Consider the following 20714-nt stretch of genomic DNA (forward strand, 5'->3'; position numbering starts at 1 on the left):
GTGGGATCAAATAATTTCGACATAAGCATGTTAATAGAAACGATCTGGAAACGTCAAATTGTTATATATTTATTTTACAAAAATAAAGACTAATTGAAATTATTTGGAAGAATTTTTGAATAGAAACATCTCGGTGCCTAAAAATGAATGTATTTGTATGATAATACTTAAGCTCGCATTTAAATTTTGTACAATAAACGAGATCATCAATTACATTTTATTCATCTTACTCCAATTAATACGTGCCTCTAAATACAAAAGACAAAAACAAATACACCACAACCAGTAATTCAAACATGCTCTAGAACGAGCAATGTCTTATTGTACATAATAGATTACGTAATAAAATGACATGTACGATAAAGAGAATGAATGTAGAGAAAGTATGGGTATGCTATGTAAACAATGTACCTTGGTGTTTGTAAAAGCAACAAAAAAAAATTGAAAAAAATAAAAAGACATTGAGACATAGTTAATATAAAGATGTTGATAGTATTAGAAATTATATTTTTATTCGATTATTTAAATTTAAAATGTTTAACTTTCTTTCCAAGGTGTGCGGATAATTAGGCACGGTTTTATTATACACAGTAACATAGTATATAAAAATTGATACACACTGATTCGTGCCATGTTATTGTGCACAATAGTTTATGTACAATAAAACCGTTTATAATTATCCGCAAGCTCTTTTTACTCCGCTTGTTTTGTTGAAAATCGTGCTGTGATAAGCGTGTATGAGTTACAAATATCTTTGGAAGCGACGTTTAAAGACAGTTTCACTGTTCAACCTTTGAAATAACCAGTTAGTTGATTTATTTTATGAACTAACAATAATTTTTAAGGTAAGATTCATATTATACATAAACTATTAGTATTCAGCTCAATGATAAGCTGTTATGCTTTTCCTTTAAACTAATTGTTTTCTATGTGTTGTTGATTTGTAAAACAAGGTACTTTTTAATGTAGCCTCTGGTAATAATAAATAATAATGTATTCATATCTATTTGTATTAGAAGTAAAACATTAACATATACTTTTTCCATTAAGTAGGATATGACCTTTGTCAAAATAAATCATAACTTTGTGAAAGCATCAACTTATTTCAATATTGTTGACTTTAGTATTCATAAACAATGTTTTTTTATTCAATAATAATTATATATCTACAAAACTTAATATGCACTTTGAAATGCTTCGATTATCTATTAATACCAGTAGGTTGGTTTTTGAATCCTATCTTCTTTGATTCCCATTTTCTCCATAATTTCCATTTCAAAAGTCTTCAAGCTTGGCTGCATGAAAAAATGTAAAGATATATAATATCCTCAAATTATTAAATGGAAGCTTACCTTAAATGTAATTTGTTCAACTTGATTCTTTTGAGTATCTTTATCTCCTTCAGGATAAGTTTGAGGTGTTTTATAATTTGCAGTTTCATTATGAGAAGGAGGTATAGGAATAATTCTGCCTGTCCTCATTGATACTCGAACTTTTTCGCCATCTTCTGTAAATCGCCATTCAATGTCTGTTGATTGTCTGAAAAATATGGTTAAGAGAGTGACAGAATTAAATTAATTGAAAAACCATTGTAACAAGTTTAGTATTTGAAGTTTCCATCAAACACTTTAGCTAATCATCTCTCAACATGTGTGTGTATGTGTTAATGTAAAATCATTATTTCAAGATTCATTTAATTAATCTCAATTTGCATACTTACAAATCTGTAGGATCCACATGTTTAATATCTTCTGTAACTAACAGTGGCATTTCCTGGAGTATTGGCATACCTGGATAATCTTTTGTTTTACCTATAAATTTGAGCACAGTATTCAATCCTTCAACGATAACCCAGTTTCTTTCTTGATAAATGGTTTTGATAATTCCTTGCTTTCCTTTATCTGGACCTACTAGAATTTCAACCTGCAATCAATTTTTAAAAAATCATTAATACTACATATTTTTAAAAACTATTATTTAACATTTTATTGTTATATACTCTGTCTCCTCTAAACCATGACCATTCTAAAATTGGTTCTACATGATGAAAGGGCAATGCATCATGTGGATTTTCAAGACGGAATTCATTAGTCCAAGGACGGGATAGATTGAAAGCAAATTTCTTTTTCTGTTGTGTTATCGGAAGGTATTTTGGCCAACCAGGTGTTTTCCAATAAATCTGTAAACAAATTACAAAATCGTATGTGCTTTATATAAAGTTGATGAATCATTCATAAACTAGAAATTTTTAATAAAAATGAATTGCTCGGTTCAAATTACTTAAAAAACAGAAAGCTAAAAGAAATATCTAAGAAATTGATAATATAACTGACAATTTAAATGTTCAACATAAATTATTATTAATACATGAATAAAAACATACCCTTTCCATTTTTCGTTTGATAAATCTGTCTGGTAGATTAGCATATTTCTTCGAATGCTCACCAATAAGCGACAAAACATTAAACTGTCTTGGCATCTTCGTACGATTACTTTCAATTCAATCCAAAAATGCAACAACTTTATCAACGAATTATCATTATAACCTAAACGTTTAAAATTTTATCCATTCTCAGATTTCCACGAATAGAAACTTTTCACGATTATAACACAGCGACATCTATACCAGAAGCTTTAATTTGGATGATCATGTGATCGCCTCGCGACGTTGCCAAAATTTTCAAAAACGTTGTAATTGCTTCAATCAACATTGCATGGTACACTTATTAATAGAACGATTCTCAAACCAAATATCATTTAAAACCACTTAGAAAAATTTGTGATATAAAAATCAAGGGTAAAGGAACCATCTAAATCAAGATTTATCGACCGTTGTCGCAGTTGCGATTTGATGTAACGGAAACGCAACAAGTCTCTGCGGTATCGGCAACAATGAACGTACGCGAGACGCCGACGCGCATCGTCTATCCTTATCACTCCAATGTTTTTAAATAGCAAACCGACTGCGACAGAGAAACGCCGTGTAATCGCCATATTGATAGACCTCGCCATTGTGCCTTCAGCCAAGGCGTCGTACGTAGGCTACTGCGGAGCTCGTTTTGGTCGCACGAGGAAAAATGTCGGAGAAAGAGCTGGAGAAACGCCGGGCCGAGGAGTATGAGATGCAATTGTTTGGCTTGCACTCGAGAACTGTTTTTGCTGCCAGTAGGTTCCACAGTCAAAGTGTTGATAGTTGCTCGTTTATTTTTTCTCAATACATGTACACATATAAGCCCTTTGTCTCGGGCGCCGAGCGAGTGTGCTCTGGTTTCATGTAATGGATTTTAGAGTCATGACTAGAGTTCACACTCGTCCAGTGTCTGGGACTTCTCCAGCAGCTCTACACCCTTTGTGCATGACTTATTATGTTGACTTTTTGTTTTTTTATTTTGCCTTTATTTTCAGCTTTGTTTTCATATGGATGTGCATTTATTTATATTATTTGTAAGATATTTTCCCAATGTTTATATGATTTTTAATAAAATCTAAAGTTATTTTAATTTTTGTCTTATTTTTTCCAAACACCTTATCTCATTATTTATTATTGGTAGTTTCATTACTTTCTGTTATTACAAATAATATATTTAAATCGTACATAGCTTTAAATGATGCATTTGTGTTAGTTGAGTCTTATATTTCAATTCCAACATTTTAGTTTTAAATTAACATCAGTTTAGAATGTTTAAATTTTTAAATAAAATTATAGACCAAGAGTACAAGTGTTATTAGAATATTCTAGGAACTTTTAAGTAATGTAATTCATTAAAAACTAAATTCAATAAGTAATTATAACTTTAAAAAGATTCATTTTTAAGTAACATACATGTATCTGGGAAATTTATGACAGATAATTCAAAATACTTTTAAGGTCATAGCACAGCTACATACTGATTTAATATGGTTTTCCACAGTTGAACAGAAGATAAATCAAAATATAGATTTAAGATGCAAGCAAATGTTTATTTCAATTGACAAGAAGTACAATCCTGATGTCTTGGCAAAAGAAAACTTGAGAAAAAATATTAAACTATTAAGAAAAACATACAGGGAAAACACAAAACCACATTTGAAAACTATAGAGGTAATTTTTTTCTTTATCCTGATTTTCATAAAAGGAAAATTATCTAAATAACTTACAAAATACAAATTTTCAGAAAATTGTAAACAAATTCATCTGCATACCAAGCAATGTTTTGTTGGATGAGGATAAACTCCAAGCGACTCAATATACCGATGAAGAATTCTACATGTTAGATGTTAGATTAAAAAATTTACAACAGTATGCCAAACGTGTAAGCATTTAGTAATTTTAAATTATTTTAATACTACCTAGTTTTCTAAGGCTTTGAAATCTGAAATAATTTTATTAAGACAAATACAATTTGCATAGTTTTATAGTATTTTTCTAAAATGTGTCTAATTTTTTACATTTTATCTCATTATAGGTAACTGTCTTCAATACAGCTTTGAAACAAGAATATGAAATAACGGATAAAATAAGAGAATCTGAAGAATTAGCTAAAAAATTATGTGAAATTACAGACAAAGCTCTCTTAGCTAAAAAAATTAACAATAAGTCTTTAAGAGCCATTGAAAAGTGTAAAGGTCTACAAGAATCTCTAGATTCTATAAAACCACAAGTTAAACGAGATATTTATAATCCTAGGATAAACGAAAGAGATCTTGAACAAATAATTATTGATTAGTAATTTTGATTTTAATTCAATTTTTTCAAAATATTTCACATAATTTAAAAGAAAAAAAATTGTTACTAAATTCTAGTAATTTACTTCAATTTATTTCATTATAACAGTATTGTAAATGTATAATTATTATAAACATGTATTTAATACACAGGCCAGAGACTTGTTAAGCTGACTTATTGTAAATATTTATTACATATATATAAGCATTTTTTAATATCAGAAATATCTATTTTTACAAAAACTTTATAATAAAATTTAAACAATTTAATTTTTGGTGGTTATTATTTATTGTATTTCAATTATTCCTGAAAAAATAGTAAATTCTTATTTAATGATTTTATATTTCATCTCATAATGATTATTCTACAATGTATATTACAATATTATATAAAATTTTATGTTTGTTACTGCTTTGAACAAATTTTAACAATTAATTACCTCTTACAACTTTCGACGCATTGTGGTAATACATCACTTTAATTACATAAAAAATTAAATAACTAAATTTAATGTTTCTTATTTTATTATATACTTTCTTAAATTCTTTCAAATTTACAAATAATTGTGAAATTACAAAATTTTCGTACCTTTTTCTTTCGCGCTAAAAATCGTTTAGTTATACTATAGCGCCACTGGCGGTGCGTTGCGTTGCGATCGCCGATCTTCGTTTTCAAACTTATCGTCTTTCGAGGAGTTCGGCAAAAGAATGGGATTTCTTTGAATCGTCGCGAGCCTTGTACTAGAGTGGCAACAATCGTCTTCACATTACAGAAAGTTCGAAACTTCAAAGAAATTAACAGTACTGATACAAACAAGTCTAAATATTTGAAGATCGGTAAAGCTGATTACTCTTGGTGATTTTATATTGTATGAATCGTGGAGACTGCTTATTTTTAATCGTTTATATTGGATATATTCGTATTGACGTTTTGTTTTGCCAAAGAGTGGCCACCTGCAGTTTTTAAATTGTTAAATTCTTTAACTTGTGGTGATTTCAATTTTTTTATATATTCAGGTTAGTAACATTGTTCTTTTGTTCCATTTACTCGGCATGGTGAGTTGCAATAATCGAAGCGACTTTGTATCTATCAGTATTCATTTGTTTTCGATGAAGTAGAAATAAGTTAAAAACGTATGATAAAATTTGTGGAAATGAAAAATCGAAATAGCGAGATAGCGTTGTGGGAAAATTTATTATTAATTAACTATAATATTTTTTATTGATAAAACACATGGATTTTTCAATTACCACTGAATATTAGAAAAATCATTCTTATTAGCTCAGAGAACAAAAGATTTTATTTCTTATATCTTTCAAATGTTAAATATATGTTTATGATAACTTAGACAAAATCAGCAGCAAAGTAAGTTAATATGTCTGGGTATCGCGATTTGCGTCGAGGAAGTGTTGACACACAAGCAAGCAGTACATCGGATGGATCTATTTCCACTGTCTCAAGTGAATGTAAAGTAACCGCACGACTTTTGGATCTTATGCACAAGACTCAGTATGAATTGGTACAAGAAAATGGTCAAAGACGATTGACAGCACCAGAACTTACAGTAGAACAAAGAGAACGTATAAAGGGTGCTGAAGTTTTTTTGGGTAGACTACCTCGTGATTGTTATGAAGATGAATTAATGCCAGTTTTAGAGCGAGTTGGCCGTTTATTGGAACTTAGACTAATGTTAGATTTCTCTGGAACTACTCGTGGCTATGCATTTGCATTATTTGAGGATGCTAAAACTGCACGAAGAGCTTGCACGGTATGACATTTTCAACTGAGATTTATTCAATGTATAACAGTTATTTAATTATTAAAATTGTTCTCATTATGGTTTTTGTTTCTTTTACAGATGCTTGATGGTTATAAAATCAGACCAGGGCATAAAATTGGCGCTGTAAGATCAGTTGACAATTGCAGACTATTTTTTGGTGGTGTACCAAAAAATAAAACTAAAGAAGAGTTTTTAGAAGAATTAAGCAAGCTAATGGATGGTATTGTTGACATTTACCTATATCCAAATGCTCAAGATAAGACTCTCAATAGAGGTAATTTATTGAATAAATTAATTTTTAATTTTCGAACAAAGTTTTCTAATGGAAGAAATAGTGTGAATGCAAAGTAACATACAACAACAGCATATTAATATATTTGTTAATAATTGTATATATTATAAAATACTGTCTATTATTTACAGGTTTCATCTTCGTTGAGTTCAAGGACCACAGATCTGCAGCAATGGCTCGTCGTAAGCTTATTCCTGGACGAGTTCAATTATGGGACCATGAAGTGGCAGTTGACTGGGCTGATCCTGAACCAGGAGAACCTGTTGATGAAGAAATAATGAAAAATGTTTTGATTTAATTTTTACTGTAAAATTCGAACATTCAAAATTACACTTAATATTAATAAAATACTAATTAAATTTTTTAGGTAACAGCTCTGTTTGTAAGAAATCTTACAATTGATATATCACAGCAGAAAATAAGAGAAATTTTCCAGCGAGAAACTAATATTCCAATCTTGAAATTAAAAAAAATAAATCATTTTGCATTTGTTCACTATGAAACACGTCAGTTAGCAGAAGCATCAATGCAAATTATGACCCGTAAGTATATCAAATATTTATTTAACTGATATTTTTCATAAATTTGTGATAACTATTCACTACATATATAAACTTGAAATTAGGTCCTGGTGGAGTGGCTAGTATGGAAAAATGGGAAATCTGCTGGGCCAAACCAATTGGTCCCATTAAACAGGCCGAAAGACAGAGATGTATCAATGAGGCTATCTCACAATCTAAAAATAGGGATGTTAGAACAAAACGGCCAGGAGCAAGGAAACAATATCTTTATAATGACCAAATAGAACACCAAATAGAAGATCAAATACTAGAAAACAAGCAGGACAATCTTGATATGTATTGTGTAGCAATTTTAATTGATTTTGTTTCAAAAACACTGCAGGCAGAGTGTTCTTTTCAATGCTTACCAAGTCAAAATCCAACTGGATGGTTTCACAAGGTATGTTTCTAATATTATGAACTAATCTCTGAAATGAAAATAGTTCTAGCAAAATATTTTTCAGATAACTATATTCAAAGCCAATGCTATAATATTTGAAGGATATGGTACAGTTCAACCAACTAAACAATTATCTTTAGATGCAGCAGTTTCAACAGTCTATCACGAATTAACTTCTGCTTATAATCAAAATGTTTATAGTGGTTAGTATTAGTTATTGATTTAAAAACAAATAAGTATATTCATTCAATGAGAAACAATATTCTAATTGGCAAATGAACGTTTTCAGGCACGTTTCCTCCTCTTACAGTTGATCATTTATCTGCACAAATGATGCAAGTTAATATTAGTAATACTATACCAAGTTTACAATATAAAAATAACATTTTGTAGAATTTATAAATGGCACAAAAAGAAAAACAAATATCCATATTGAAAATTTTAATACTCAGAATATATTTGATCACTTAAAAATCGACATTAAATAATAACTACTATATAAGGTAATACAATTGGCAATGTCGAGACTCATTACAATGTTCATGAGAAATTTATTACAATTTTTGTTGAATTTAATTAACTTGACATTAAATAATTTTATGATTTTTAGAATTAATACTATAGTTAGATTGCTAATTATTTAACATTTTTTGATCAATTAAAAGATAATTTCATTAAATAAAAATTAAATGTATTAATTCAATATTTGAGAAAAATTTATATCGATACACTGAATATATAATTGAATTCGTTTCAATAAATTTTTTTGCAATCAACGATGCATTGAGAGAGTATTTTTCAAAAAAAATGCAAATATAGTTTTGGTTATTGTATTATGTGTACAATTCACAATTAAATTATAATAATAGAGACAGAAATAACAAGAATTTTAAAAAAATATACATTTAATATTGCTAGCATGATGATATTGTAAAATTCTACACTATATTATATATATACTCTCGTTGATGTCTCTACATTGCCAAATTTTTCATGTTGAATCGATCAATTATAAAAAAACTAACATAAAATAATCGATTAAAAATCATAATGGCGAACGAATATATATATATATATATATATATATATATTAGGCACATAAAATTGAGTATGTGCAGATTGATTATAAATCATAAAAAAAGTTTACTATGGAAAGAATAAGTCTTAAGTAACTAAGTTACAAAAATTGGAAATACCACAACCTGCTTTGAATTGAAAAGTTATTTGCTATTAAGAAAAGTAGCACGTTTTTAAAAATTTTACAGAAAAGTTTACAATTTTTAACGTCCAACAATTTTTTAATACATATTTACATTAATTTTAAAGCACTGTTTTGTTGTCAAAACCAATACCATTAAAATTACTTTTATTGTGACTTTTGGATGTTTTTTATATGTATACATTAAAAAAGTGCTTAATCACTTTTTTCTCTTGTAGTTAGGGTTTTTGAGAAACAAATTTTAGATTTCAAAAAATGGTTGACTACTCATACTTTCGAGATTGTATAGTCACAACTAGATCATTGACAAAGATAAGACTTTTAGTTTAGGAAAAAGTTTCTACTTTAAGTAGTTAAAAAAATTGTTGGTAAAATTATGGCGGTTGATAGAATAGTAATTGTTTTGTATCAATAAAATGTATTCTTAAAAAAATATGAGTTGTTTTCTTTTAATTTTAACGTATGTCAGTAGTTTATTTATTGCATTTATTTTTTAACAGGATATTAAGTGTATAATATAATTAACAATATTTTAATGTTTTCGAATGCTATTGTCAAATATGCATATCAGATACTGAACTTACAGTAGGTAAATATAAAATTCTCAGTGCAGGAAGCTTATCTGAAGATTACTTCTGCTACAGTCTGCAGTTATTTTCAAATGTTAGGGTGGGGATGCCTTTGTCTAATTATTAGTGTTGACATTAGTCTATACATTTGCACCGAAGGGCCGTTCATAATTCAGTATTATTGTGGTTCTCTTAGACAGTGGTGAAATGAGTGTATTTTGTTAGAGTTTCTTTGACAGTTCAAAAATGAAGTTTGAATCGGTTTTGCTCTTTGTCAAGACTGCAATTATTATTTGTAAGTTGTTTTAATTTTATTCACAATTGTGTATATTTCTAACTGACATGCTTTAATGCATAAATTGATTGCTATCTTTTGATACAGTCAAAGGATACAGAGGTGAAGAGTTTATTTACTGCGAATCTTACAATGCGGCTACTTGCGACAAATCAAACAAGAAAGATTGTTTCACGCAAGAAAAATGTGGATCGATTACGTCGGATCAACATAATCATTGTTTTACTCTTTGGGAATATAATTTTGGTACAGATATTTCGGAGGTGCAGATGAAGGTAATTTATCACTCAAGACGGTGACGTATTTCTTAAAAATGTTCTAAATTAAATCCCTTTTACATCTTTTCAGGGTTGTTTTTTGAACAATAAAGATTGTTACGAGAAATCTCATTGCGTCGTGAAAAATAAAGAAAGTACTAAGCAGCTTTATTTTTGCTGCTGCAACGGCCAGATGTGTAATAAAAATATTACTTATACCAATATGATAATTAAAAAGCAAGATACAATTTCTATCAACGGTATGAGCGTAATTTCTTTGTTTGTATTTCTATATAAAAGTCATTCGTCGGTGAATTTAATATTTTTAACTAGTCCATAATTATCGTTTTTCAGATAAAAAAAAGATAATTAAAGTTTTCTTGACAGAGAGCCAATTTCAAATTCTCGTACCAATGCTGGCCACTTTATTCTTTTTAATCGTAGTTGTTATCGTTATCAGTTGTTTACTCTATCAGCGAAGTAAATTGGATAAAATCAAGGTATGCATAAGTTATGATTTTCTTAAAGATTTGAAAAAGTTGAGTATATAATACTTTATATGAAGGGCTATCACCGACTTGAAAAATCTCACAGCAGATTGCGCAGTTTTTGCGTATTATTAAAAATTTAATTTAATTTAAAAAAAATAATCTTTTTACTAATAAATATTTCTCCTCCGAAGGTGTCAAAATCAGAGTTCGACCAAAATCAAATTCAGTTGCCAACAATCGTCACACAAGACCCATCCTTACGACAATTAGAACACGAGAACGAGACTTCCGATCAATCTGAAATCAAGCTATCAAATGTTTTGACGATAACTACCAAGTTGATCAAGAAAAAAGCATCGGGACGATTCGGTGCAATTTGGACGGGGCAGCGTAGCAACGGTGAGATAGTTGCAGTAAAAGTATTTTCGCTGTCTGAAAAATATGCATGGCACGCCGAGCTCACAGTTTTCCGTTTACCTGGAATGGATCACGAGAATCTATTGCAATTCATTGGTGCTTGTCATGTCGGAGACTCTCTCAAATCGGAATTCTGGTTGCTTACTGAATACTGCGAGAAAGGATCGCTTTACGATTATTTAAGGGAGAACACTGTCACATGGGAGGAGCTAACTAATATTACACTATGCATTGTGAGGTAAATTTATCTAGGGTTAGACTAATTTTCATTGTTAATCAATTCATCGGCGCCGACGTGTCGGTGGTAATTATGAGGTCGGCTTTTCAATACTTTGGGGCGATTGCTTTTAATAGAGATAAAGATAAGTTTGAGCGAAAGTAAAATATGGTATTTATGGATATTTCACTTATTTGGGATTTTGTTCTATATTTCTTCGGATTTTTTTAAGTGTATTTCCGTGCATTTCTCTGAACGCTCATTTGAAAGCTTATGCTTTCAAGATGTTTCATTATTGATTTAATTAACCCATTAACGCCGATAGGACGTTTTGTCGAGAGCTACGTTTGAATAGTTGCCATGCAATGAATTCGAACAAAAAAATTTAGGAACCATTGTTCTCTACGATTTCGAGGGTGCTCTTATTAATGGTTAAAATTCTTGCAAAAAAAGTTTTACATCGACAGTTTTTTCTCTTAACATTTTTTGATTTATTTAAAACCTCTCTAGATCGCGTTCTCGATATCTGAACTAAAAATAAGGTTTTCCTAACATGAAAATTTTTTGATTAAATGAAATGGCTACCGAAATGAAAAAATTTTTTCTGTAACTTCACAAATTTTTTTTTCTCGAAATCGTAGAGATCAGAGGTTTCTAAATTGTTTTTGTTCGAATTCATTGCCTAAAAACTATTCAAACGTAGTTCTCGAAAAATCGTCTGCGTTAATGGATTAATCGAAGCATAACTGCGAGTAATTGCAAAAAATGAATTTACAGTCGGTTTTGTTTTATGTAAAAAAATTCATCTTGTTTTAACAGAGGTTTGAAACACTTACACGAAGAGCAACGTGATCCTATTGGCAATCATAAACCAGTCGTTGCTCATCGCGACTTCAAATCCAAAAATGTCCTTATAACAGGAAGCAACCCAATACGCGTGTGTATTGGCGATTTCAATATGGCCTTGGTGATCGAAAATGATGGTAGTTGTGTTAGTCGATGTGGGCGAGTAGGCACTCTGCGTTATATGGCCCCAGAGATTCTTGATGGAGCTATCAACTTCACGAAAAATGCCATTCTGTCGATCGATATGTATGCATTTGCACTTGTACTTTGGGAACTTATGTCGAGATGCGTAATCGACGAGGTAATATACTTATTCATATGTGAATTTTCAGTATTAAAATTTAGATTTGCTTTACATAATACCTATTGTTTCTTTTTTCTTTTGCAGAATCCGGTCTCTGATTATCAATTGCCATTTCAAACCGAAGTAGGTTTGATGCCTAAATTATCGGAAATGCAGGACTGTGTTGTATGTAAACGGCTCAGACCTCGAATAAACGAAATTTGGAGCAGCCGTTCAGTAAATATCGAATATTCTTCGTTGTACTTTAAAATAAATTTCATAAAGTCGTGGTATTGTTTTATAAAAATATTTTTATTTATTTTTCAGGATCTTGCTGTCATTCGTAATATTGTCGAAGAGTGTTGGGACCATGACCCTGATGGGCGTATTTCTTCTTCAACAGCGATGGAAAGAATAACTGATTTAATAACAAATAATTTCTAAATTATTTCTTTGATTAAAAATGTTCATGATTTGACTTTGTGCATATACGTATAATAGCGTTAATTCTTGTAAATAGTAGATGCTTCTAATATACATTTCATCAATGATTTTATAATAAATGATAATAATTTAATAAGTAATTCTGTAAAATAATTTTTTATTTATAAAAGAATTTATGTAAATAGTAAAATTAAATATTTTAATTTAGACATAAATTGCTTCAATTAAGATTATCGCTGAATTGAAGAAAATAACATTGAGCTATTTTATCATTTTTAAGTCACTATTATTGTTATTAAATTTTATATTGCATTTTGAATAATGTTATTATAAATGCAAAAAATTTTCCCATTATTACATATTAAATGAAATACATCACGTTATATCTTCGTGTATTTACTCTATTGCGTAAAATTGGAAAGAATGTAGCACAACTTAGTAATAGGTAATCTTACTACAAGTATATAATATGACCCGAGAGAAAGAACCAATGAGGGAGATTTAAAATGAAATAAAAACATACAAGACGGAGACAACGTCCTTGTGTGCAAGAAAAAAAGAAAAAGAAGAGGGAGAGAGAAGCTCACGTCGCGTTATAACATTCTTCTCTCCTCGTGCACGGGGTCTTTTGGAGAAAATACATCTACGTTCAGTCGCGCGGCTACCCGCTAAGTGAGAAGAGGATGTATGAGTTTTCGAGCTCTCATCGTCTATTATATTACTATAAAACGTAGACAGTGTTTTACTTATGTACGTCACGAGTGATCGAACGGATCTTGTGCGAAAACCTAACCTACCGAACAGTACTATACGTAGTTTATTATCAATAATATTTACCGAGAGAAAGAAAACGAGTAACGCAAATCCTAGCGTGTGCGGCGATGTTTATCGATAGCAAATGTGTGATGTGTGAATTTTTAGTTATTATACTCGCCACGATAAAAAGGCTCAAGTGTTGCTGTTTGTCATTGTTACTGTGATATCGAAAGTCATTCCTCTACAACTTTATCTTTTTATTTCCTTCAATTTATAATAGGATATAAAAAGAGAGGTTTTCGACTTTTTGTCGATAGTATTATTTTTTTCGAGGATAGAGTGATATTGATAGACAAACAAACAAGCGAAAAGTTCCAATTTTTTGTAAGGTGAGTTAGATAGAACATCGTGAAAATTTGGATAATCAAGTTAGCTTTCTAATCAAATTGATACTGTGTTGTTTCCATATCTCTAAATAGCACGCTAAGCATGGAAAGATTTTGCATAATCTCGTAAATTCTTTAAAAAAACCTTTAATTTTTTATGAGCTATATAGGCTAAATAAATATATATACCAAAGCTTAACATTTTCTAAATATTTTCAGATTCTGCATAAAGTTTTTAATTATTGAAATGAACAGTGAAGAGTGTAGACTACAAACTTTTCAAGAATGGCCATCAAATACACCTGTCAGTCCAGAGAGACTAGCTAAAGCTGGTTTTTATTACACCGGACAAGCACAAGTAGTTCAGTGCTTTATTTGTGCCACAACACTGACTGAATGGAATTATGGTGATCAAGCCATGGCACGGCATAGACTTGCTAATCCAGAATGTCCATTCGTATTGGATCCAGCTGCTACTTGCAATATTCCTATAATTAACTCCAATGGAACTGCGGCTCTTCCAAATTCTAGTGATAATAATTCCAATCGAAGTATTGCTCAAAGTGCGGATATGAAGATGTATTCTAACAGATTGAGTTCTTTTCATAATTGGCCCATTTCTAATATTATTTCACCTGAAAGATTAGCTAGATCAGGCTTTTATTATCTACAATTGGCAGATATGGTAAATATTTTCATTAATTTATTTATCATGTCAAGTAATGTTCTATAAAGATTAATAATTGAGAAAATACATTTTCATTAAGTATTAATATTTTATTTTGATTCAAGGTTGAGTGTGTTTATTGCCAAGGTGTTATACTAAAATGGGAACCTGGTGATGATCCTGATCGAGAACACAGGATCCACTTTCCTAACTGTGATTTTCATTTGAGACAAGAAACAGATGAAGGTAACAATGTTTTTCATACAGCGTTGGTATATTATCTACGTGTGATCAAAGTGATTGAAAATTTAGAGACCATAGGAGTTGTTAACTATAACAGAAATAGACATATATATATACTTTGCCAGGTTAAAGTCAAAATTTAACACTAACCTTGAAAAAAGAAATGCTCCCTAAGAGCACCTGTGCATTATAGTCAAGCTTATTGATATGAAGCCAAGCTCATTGATGCATTCTAAATATAATCACTTTGGCAATGTCAAGTAGCAAGGCAAATGCTTGTTGCTTGTGTCTGCTCAAATTGCTCAAAGTATCAATGTTTTTCAATTCTCTTGATTAAGTGACACAACTGTTAAGTGCTAAATGGGTTCAGGTAGTCTTAGATATGGGTGCTGAATTATTTTTTATATTTTGTTTTTAAATACAAACTAAATATTCAAGAACTGATTTTGACTTTTGTCTGATGTAATATTTAAGATATTTTTAGTACATCAATTGCTTGAAAGCTGTGAACATATATAAAAATTAAAAGAAAAAACTAATATGCACTGACATTCAGATCTGTCAGCAGAAAAAGTGGAATTTGGTAATGTCAAGTTGATGCCTGGCACAACCTCTAGCTTTGCGGAATTAGGTATTCAACATCACTCAGCACCAAGGCAACCAAAACATGCAACCTATGATGGCAGATTGCGTACTTTTCAAGGATGGCCAAGCAACATACGTCAGACTCCTGAAATGTTAGCTGATGCTGGATTTTATTATGTTGGTGAGTATAAAGCAATTTTATCTTGTATTTGAAACTGACAGTACCTGTCAACAGTTTTATTGATTGCAATATTGCAAATAAAAATTTTATTTATTATTTAACCCAGGTTCTGAAGATCAAGTGAGGTGTTTTCATTGTGATGGTGGTTTGAGAAATTGGGAAGAAACAGATGAAGCTTGGACGGAGCATGCAAAGTGGTTCCCTAAATGTGGATATGTAAATTTGATTAAAGGACAAGATTTTGTAACACAGTGTACCAAAATTAGACCTCCAATAGATCAATCGGTATACAGCTTTTCTTTGTTAGCGTGTTTTTTTAAATTTAATTACATGTAGTTTTTAAACTAATTTATTAAGAAATTATTTGTGACTAATATATAGTGAAGATCATAAAAGAACTATCAAAAAAATGACTTTATGAGTATGAATTTTTGTTTTAAATTAGCATATTCTAGAATAATATTCATGAATGTGTAATTCGTGATCGATATTAATCTGTTGAATTTTTTTTTGTACAACAGTAACGTTTATCACAGTTTAGTAATAAATTATATTCGTGCATCTTTTAGATATTGGATGGTGTTCCTAGTAGCGGTGTGGATAATTCCTTAACACCACCAGTAACTCCTGCAAACTCTCCTCCGCAACGTCAGGCCAGGCGATTAACAGATGCTGAATTAGAAGGACTTCTTGGTACGCCGCCAGCTGTGGTACGGTTTCTTCATGCTTGATAACTTTTATATCAATGTTTTTTTTGTCAATGGATATATACTATGTTTTATTTAATGCGCAGGCTGCATTGGAAATCGGCTTGCATGTCGGTCGCGTTAAAATGGCATTGAAGAGAAGAATGGAGCAGACAGGATTACCATATACCAATGCTGATCAACTGATTGAAGATGCAACTCTAATACAATTGAGAGAAGAAGATAACATTAATATGTAAGATATTATTGAACTGTAAAATATTTTGTCTGAATCATTATTAATTTTTTCTGATTTATTGTTTGTTTCTCTAGGACTAGTAGACAAACGCCTGATTCTCCATCAGCAGAATTGACTCATTTATTGAATCAAATAATCACCACTGCAGAAGCTGCAAGTAGCTCCAGTACTCCAACGGAAATAATGCTTAACAGTGAAAGAAACAATCCTCCTGTACGCAGAAGAAGACGACCGACTCCTTCGGAAGACGAGAAAGATGAAAAAACAGGTATAAATATTTATGAATTATTTTTTATTATTTCTATTTTATTCGTTACTGCGCTGCAGTAGAGGAATAAATAAGCAATGATAACAGTAGTTTTGAAAGAAAAATCAAAATGACAGTTCCTAACATTATCAATTGATATTTGATGCAGCATCCTTGGAGGATGAGAACCGCAGATTACGGGAAGCACGCCAGTGTAAAATTTGCATGGATCGCGAAGTGGCAGTGGTTTTTTTGCCTTGTGGTCATTTATCCACCTGCGTCTTCTGTGCGCCTTCCCTCACGCACTGCCCGATGTGCAGGCACGACATACGTGCTACGGTCCGTACGTTTTTGGCTTAAACCAATAGTCTTTGTAGGTTATTGAGGATATGAAGGTTTGTATCATAGAAAAAACAAAAAAATATCAATTCATTGGTTCTATAAATTTATCTATTATGTTGTCGTTGCAACTTTAAATTACCATAGAACTTGGTTTAAAGGTATTGAATAAGATGCATTGAATTTTTAGACAACTGTATTTTTTGTAGTAAATGACCATACTTTTTCCAATCAAATTTTACATTGATAATAGTGAATTCTATTAATGAATTTTCAATTAGGTCGGAAGCCAAATGCGTTTGCTACAAATTTTATTTTTAAATCAATAGAACTTATTAGCGCAAAAAAATAACAATATGTAAATGAAAAATATTCAAATTTTTCGATGATAGCTGAAAGCTGTTCAAGTTTGCAATTCAATATAGAATATCGAATCGAAAATGTTATTCGAACAAAACTATAAGTAGATAGAAATTAACGCAACATCTCAATTCTTTAATGCATAGTCTAACACTGTTGCAAGGTAAAAATAATTTACAATCTGTTGTTTCAAGAGCTTACAAACAATATTGTATACACATCTTTGATACTGTTTAGAGTATTGTTGCATAGAATATTTACATTAGATAATCGGACAAAGTTACATTCAAGAAGAAAGCAAATAACACAATCTATCTATAGTTTTTTTTTGTTTTTAACATGAAAACAGTAAAAGCGCACAGTGATTTTTCAATACCAATAGTAAAGTTCTTACCATAAAAATTTAAATGGATTGAAGCCAAACGTCAGCTAGACTGAGACCTATAACAATAAGGTAAATTTTAAGAATTCTCTTATAATTTTGTAAAATATGTATTTTTTTACAAGGAATCAGTGTTTCGAGTATCGGTACCAAAATGAACATTCGATATTTTTTTCATACATAATAATTTAAATTGATACATATTACATTGATTTAATTTTTGCAATGTAATAGTAACCAATTTATTTTATTACTTATTATTTAAATTTCTCTAGTTTATTAAGAAACAAAAATAGAACAATCATTATTTTATGTTTGAATGTTGTTCAATGAAGAAAAAGGTAAAAGACAAAAAAACAATTTTATGTCGAGTGCTTGAATGTTCCTGCAACTTGTTCGTATATTTGTAAACCGTTTATGTTTAATGGTATGCGTTCACACGCTTAATCAAAGCAAACGTGATATAAAATGTGACTTCGCAAGGCTCAGGTATTAGTCGAATGAACTTTTTTCTTGCGCTCATTCTATAGAAATGTTGTATACACTTCGAATGTGACGCATCACTGTACAAAAAACAATAATAATTTAACACAGTTGCATATTGTAAAAAAATATAAGGTATTAGCACGTTTCTTCGATAGATATACATATTGAAGAAGAATAATTATAAATATATATCATTACATCGGATTTTCACATCGATGGGTGTAATTTATTTTGGGTAATTATCTATTTACTTTGTTGTTTATATGTAATATGCGTATAGAAAGTAAATGGAGTTATATCAACGTTATGCGTAAATATAATTTATTTGAAATGAAAAAAGTATTTTTATTCGAAACAAAAAAGAACGTTGCTATTTTCTAAGAAATAACATCTATCTAGAATATAATCGCAAGTGTTATCACAGCTGCTTTTACGGTTGACTGGTAATAAAAAACAGACACGTTGTACGGCCAACAAACAACGGGTGAAAAAGGGTGTGCACCTGTTAATGTGCTGCGTTCGTTGTAACCAATGAAACATTCGGAAGGGGTTCCGTGAAATAGCAGGTGCAGCGATCGTGAGAACTTACGTGTTATAAAATTCACTGTAAGCCATCGTTTCTTCAGAATTAAAGTAGCTTGTACGTTAAAGATCGCTTGTTATCGACGTGTATGTCAGCTTTTCGAATTTCGCACTTCTACTCTACAATAGCAAATTTTTTATTTTAAGCGAATTGAAGGCTTCGTGATTTTGACAACGGTTCGAAATTTAAGTTTTTACTGAGTACTCATACTTAATGTTTAAATAAGTATCGGATGCTGTGCAATCAATAAGATTTTCCGTACAATGTTTTTCGTTTTATGAAAAATATTTTTTAAATTCTGACCGATCTAAAACAGTGAGCTACAGAATTACATTATTATAATAATGAAGAGTACTTACAAGCATGATAAAGACAATGGCTAATGCCTTGCCATGTGTCACGAATGATTTATAACTGCTCCGTTTATTCTGTAAGGTGACCTACAGAATACAGATCTGAACATCATGCCTTCTACGCCTTTTCTTTCAATATAATTAGTTCACGCATATTTATCTCATGCACACGATAATTCGATCAAGTTTTCGAAATCACTATTAGAATGACTTCAGACGTGGTAAGAAATCATTAAATCGTAATTAAAATTACTTAAAACCGTTACATTACAACATGTTCAAAAGTGGAATACGCTTTATTAATTTACATCTATTTAACGTGGAAAATTTGGCATAATACGTGTCACGGTTAATTAAAAAATGCAATTACAATCTACGATTTTTATTTTATGTTCGCAAATATGACACATCACGACATTACCGAAATTTGAGAAATTATCGCTGCAAATGTTGATTGTTGTAACTATGCATATTATATTTGAGCAAGAACATAATTTCCCTTGTTGAACTTTTTTGTTTATTTTTTTTTTCATTTTCAGTTATCGCGTCATCGGTATGTCTTACTATACTTCAACAATACCTATTTAGGCACTATAAGCATAGTTTCAAAACAATGAAATTATATAAATGATTCAGAATAATTTATTTTACTAGTAGTGATGTAATTTTGCGATATTTAAAGTTGGTTAAATTTTAGATACGAGTTTGCAGGGTATCATTATTTTAATTAAGTAATGAAGTACAAATTCAACGTATCGCCGAGAAGTTGAGCGGTGATGTCATCCAAAAACTAGAATCATCTTGAATTGCATCACTTTACGTCTCGTCTTACATGCAAGAACTTGACATTCAAAATCGCATGTCATTGATTCATATGCAAAGCACATATTTGCATTCTAGGAATAATTAGAATATTTATATAAATTTGTTCAATAAGCAATTATAACGCTGTTTGCTCAAGAGAGATGTTTATTAACCATCACTGTAAAATTTACTACTAAAAGATATATAATTTGTACAAACGAAATTCTAAAAGCTACATTTCTCAGTTATGGTCTTGCTGAGTCAAAGCGGGAGATATGGTAAACACATGACACACTATGATAGTTTTTATAAATGGGCAATTATAAGAGAATTTTTTAATAGCCAACTTATGCAACTGTAGTAAGATTCCAATCAATATTGCGGATATTAATGATTATGAGTCATTGCAGTTAATATTGCAAAGCTCAATGAAGAAAAAGTATCTTTTTTTTTAAAGAAATATTTTTCATCCTCTTTGATTTGAAATCCGCATCAGAACAGCTTTAAAATTTCAAGTATGTTTGCCAGATGGTATAAAAGTTCTGTTTCCTCTTTCTTTATGATAAACATCTATATATAACTTTTGAATGTGTCGGTATTTCCGGCCTTACCCTCTTTTGAT

At 30.4% G+C, this 20714-nt stretch overlaps 5 protein-coding genes across 8 annotated transcripts; 4 read left to right on the plus strand and 1 right to left on the minus strand.

Annotated features, from left to right (window-relative positions):
• Positions 1-102: 102 nt before the first annotated feature.
• On the minus strand, positions 103-2614 carry LOC131662984 (large ribosomal subunit protein uL24m). Its single transcript, XM_058933030.1, has 5 exons — positions 2384-2614; positions 2000-2179; positions 1721-1923; positions 1353-1539; positions 103-1295 (listed from the first exon to the last, which is right to left on the minus strand). The coding sequence occupies exons 1-5, from the start codon at positions 2477-2479 to the stop codon at positions 1209-1211; spliced, it is 753 nt and encodes a 250-aa protein (XP_058789013.1). The 5' UTR covers positions 2480-2614; the 3' UTR covers positions 103-1208.
• A 412-nt stretch (positions 2615-3026) lies between these two features.
• LOC131662806 (uncharacterized) lies at positions 3027-4961 on the plus strand. The gene is made up of 4 exons (XM_058932749.1): positions 3027-3165; positions 3912-4081; positions 4155-4292; positions 4446-4961. Exons 1-4 carry the CDS (start codon positions 3078-3080, stop codon positions 4704-4706), a joined length of 657 nt encoding a protein of 218 aa, XP_058788732.1. The 5' UTR covers positions 3027-3077; the 3' UTR covers positions 4707-4961.
• A 467-nt stretch (positions 4962-5428) lies between these two features.
• On the plus strand, positions 5429-8308 carry LOC131662776 (probable RNA-binding protein 46). The gene is made up of 8 exons (XM_058932687.1): positions 5429-5721; positions 6054-6473; positions 6564-6759; positions 6909-7063; positions 7145-7319; positions 7403-7737; positions 7802-7940; positions 8027-8308. The coding sequence occupies exons 2-8, from the start codon at positions 6081-6083 to the stop codon at positions 8128-8130; spliced, it is 1497 nt and encodes a 498-aa protein (XP_058788670.1). The 5' UTR covers positions 5429-5721; positions 6054-6080; the 3' UTR covers positions 8131-8308.
• Positions 8309-9705: 1397 nt separating this feature from the next.
• Positions 9706-12870, plus strand: LOC131662763 (activin receptor type-2B-like). 3 transcript variants are annotated; one of them, XM_058932662.1, is made up of 9 exons: positions 9706-9820; positions 9908-10095; positions 10169-10337; positions 10432-10577; positions 10760-10967; positions 11034-11223; positions 12022-12349; positions 12437-12568; positions 12659-12870. In XM_058932662.1, the coding sequence occupies exons 1-9, from the start codon at positions 9772-9774 to the stop codon at positions 12773-12775; spliced, it is 1527 nt and encodes a 508-aa protein (XP_058788645.1). In that variant the 5' UTR covers positions 9706-9771; the 3' UTR covers positions 12776-12870. The 3 variants fall into 3 exon arrangements, with proteins under 3 accessions (XP_058788645.1, XP_058788644.1, XP_058788646.1); XM_058932661.1 differs by having other exon boundaries at positions 10760-11223; XM_058932663.1 differs by having other exon boundaries at positions 9759-9820; positions 9921-10095; positions 10760-11223.
• Positions 12871-13359: 489 nt separating this feature from the next.
• LOC131675717 (baculoviral IAP repeat-containing protein 7-like) lies at positions 13360-18682 on the plus strand. Of its 2 annotated transcripts, none has more exons than XM_058954822.1 (9): positions 13360-13920; positions 14137-14602; positions 14710-14830; positions 15384-15593; positions 15700-15878; positions 16163-16303; positions 16387-16535; positions 16613-16806; positions 16955-18682. In XM_058954822.1, exons 2-9 carry the CDS (start codon positions 14165-14167, stop codon positions 17143-17145), a joined length of 1623 nt encoding a protein of 540 aa, XP_058810805.1. In that variant the 5' UTR covers positions 13360-13920; positions 14137-14164; the 3' UTR covers positions 17146-18682. The 2 variants fall into 2 exon arrangements, with proteins under 2 accessions (XP_058810805.1, XP_058810806.1); XM_058954823.1 differs by having other exon boundaries at positions 15396-15593.
• Positions 18683-20714: the final 2032 nt, after the last annotated feature.

The sequence above is a fragment of the Phymastichus coffea genome, unplaced genomic scaffold (genome assembly GCF_024137745.1).
Source record: "Phymastichus coffea isolate CEN01 unplaced genomic scaffold, Cenicafe_Pcof_1.1 PCOF00028, whole genome shotgun sequence".
Taxonomy (NCBI): Eukaryota; Metazoa; Arthropoda; class Insecta; order Hymenoptera; family Eulophidae; genus Phymastichus; species Phymastichus coffea.